Raw genomic sequence first — 1,555 nt, forward strand, 5'->3', positions numbered from 1 at the left:
GACCCGGGGTCTCCTCCATCCTCACAGTGAAGCCTCCAGCCCATCTAGCATGACAGGGATGCCCACCCACAGCTCCCACCCAGGCCCCAGCGTGGCGGGGATGGGGCAGCGTCCCTGGCTGCACCCTTACCGCTGAAGCCCTCCCTGCAGGTGCAGATGTAGCCGCTGGTCATGTCCTTGCAGGTGCCACCATTCATACAGGGATTGGATTCGCACTCGTTATTGTTAATGTCACAGTTTGTCCCACTCCAGCCTGGGTCGCAGTCACACCTGTAGCTTTGGGGAAAAATTGGGGCATAAAGCATGGGATCTGGTCTGACCTGGCCCTCCTGGCTACACCAGCCGTCATTTACCCAGCAAACCCCAGCTCCTCAATTGTGCCCCTGCAGGGAAACATCCCCTGGCACTAGCACAGAGCATGGATGAGCACCGGCATGGTTCACAGCTGCTCCCCCTGCCTCTAACCCCGATTTTGCAGGGTGGCCCTTTGGTCCCACCAGCCCCCGCGCCCTCCAGCCTACCCGTTCAGCCCATCGTGGCATTTCCCGTGGATGCAGGGGTTGCTGTTGCACTCGTTCACTTCGGACAGGCACTTGGGGTCATGGAAGCCCTCGGGGCAGAGGCAGGTGAAGCCATTGATGCCGTCCTTGCACGTGCCCCCGTTGTGGCAGGGGTTGCTGGAGCACTCGTCGATGTTGATGTTGCACATGCGGCCTGTGAAAGGGGGGGGTGTGAGGAAACGTTACCCCCTAGGATGCACGGCACAGCGCGGCATGGTGGGCGCGTGCCGCCTCCCAGGGGACACCCACCGGGCAGGACCCCCTCCAGCCACCCGGGAAATGTCTGCCGGAGGCTCGAATCTCCAGGCACATGTGTGCTGGCTGTGCAGGAGCAGGCTGCCCTCCAGGTAGGTGACTTCACACCCCTGCATCGCCCGCCTGGCTTAATTAAACGTGACTGGGAAGAGGCCGTGCCCTGGGCTCATTTGGTCCAGGAGGGAATAACGAAGGGAGCCAGTTTCAGCCTGTAACCCTACCTGCTGTGGCCGACAAAGCCAGGCTTTAGTGCGGCTCCCGGCGGGCAGGAGGACAAGGGGCCGCGCGAGTGGGGAGAGGCGGGGGCTGCTCCCATCAAAGCCCTCCGCCATTTCCAGCAGCGATCAAACAAACCAGTCGGACAAGGCAGCAACCTGATACCCATGGGAGTGGGCGCAGCGGGAGTCGAATTCGCAGCACCAGACACCCCTTTGATTTCGGCCTGAGCCGGGGTCACCCTCCTGAACAAGCAGGAGCACTGGAGGGTGCAAAACCTCCGGCAAGTGGGATGGCAGCATCTCCTGTCCTCACTGCACCCTCGCCCTGGTGGCATGGGGCACCACCAGCTGCAGGCATCCCTGCACCGCCGCGGGCACAGGGGACATCCCAGGGCTCCCCGGCCCGAGGCTAGATCCGGACCAGGTCCCCAGGGTGCCGCGGTGGCTGCCACGCCGTGCTCTTACCTGTGTACCCCGGCTCGCAGGTGCACTCATAGCTGTTGCTCTTGTCAATGCACTTGC

At 62.8% G+C, this 1,555-nt stretch overlaps 1 protein-coding gene across 1 annotated transcript in view; it reads right to left on the reverse strand.

The window, feature by feature from the left end:
• NOTCH1 (notch 1) overlaps positions 1-1,555 on the reverse strand; it is a 35,329-nt gene that overhangs the window by 13,487 nt on the left and 20,287 nt on the right. The window contains 3 exon segments of the mRNA XM_009322145.1: positions 131-276; positions 522-714; positions 1,499-1,550. Of these exon segments, the coding sequence (XP_009320420.1) occupies positions 131-276; positions 522-714; positions 1,499-1,550 (391 nt within the window).

This window comes from Pygoscelis adeliae, unplaced genomic scaffold (assembly GCF_000699105.1).
Source record: "Pygoscelis adeliae isolate BGI_AS28 unplaced genomic scaffold, ASM69910v1 Scaffold114, whole genome shotgun sequence".
Taxonomy (NCBI): Eukaryota; Metazoa; Chordata; class Aves; order Sphenisciformes; family Spheniscidae; genus Pygoscelis; species Pygoscelis adeliae.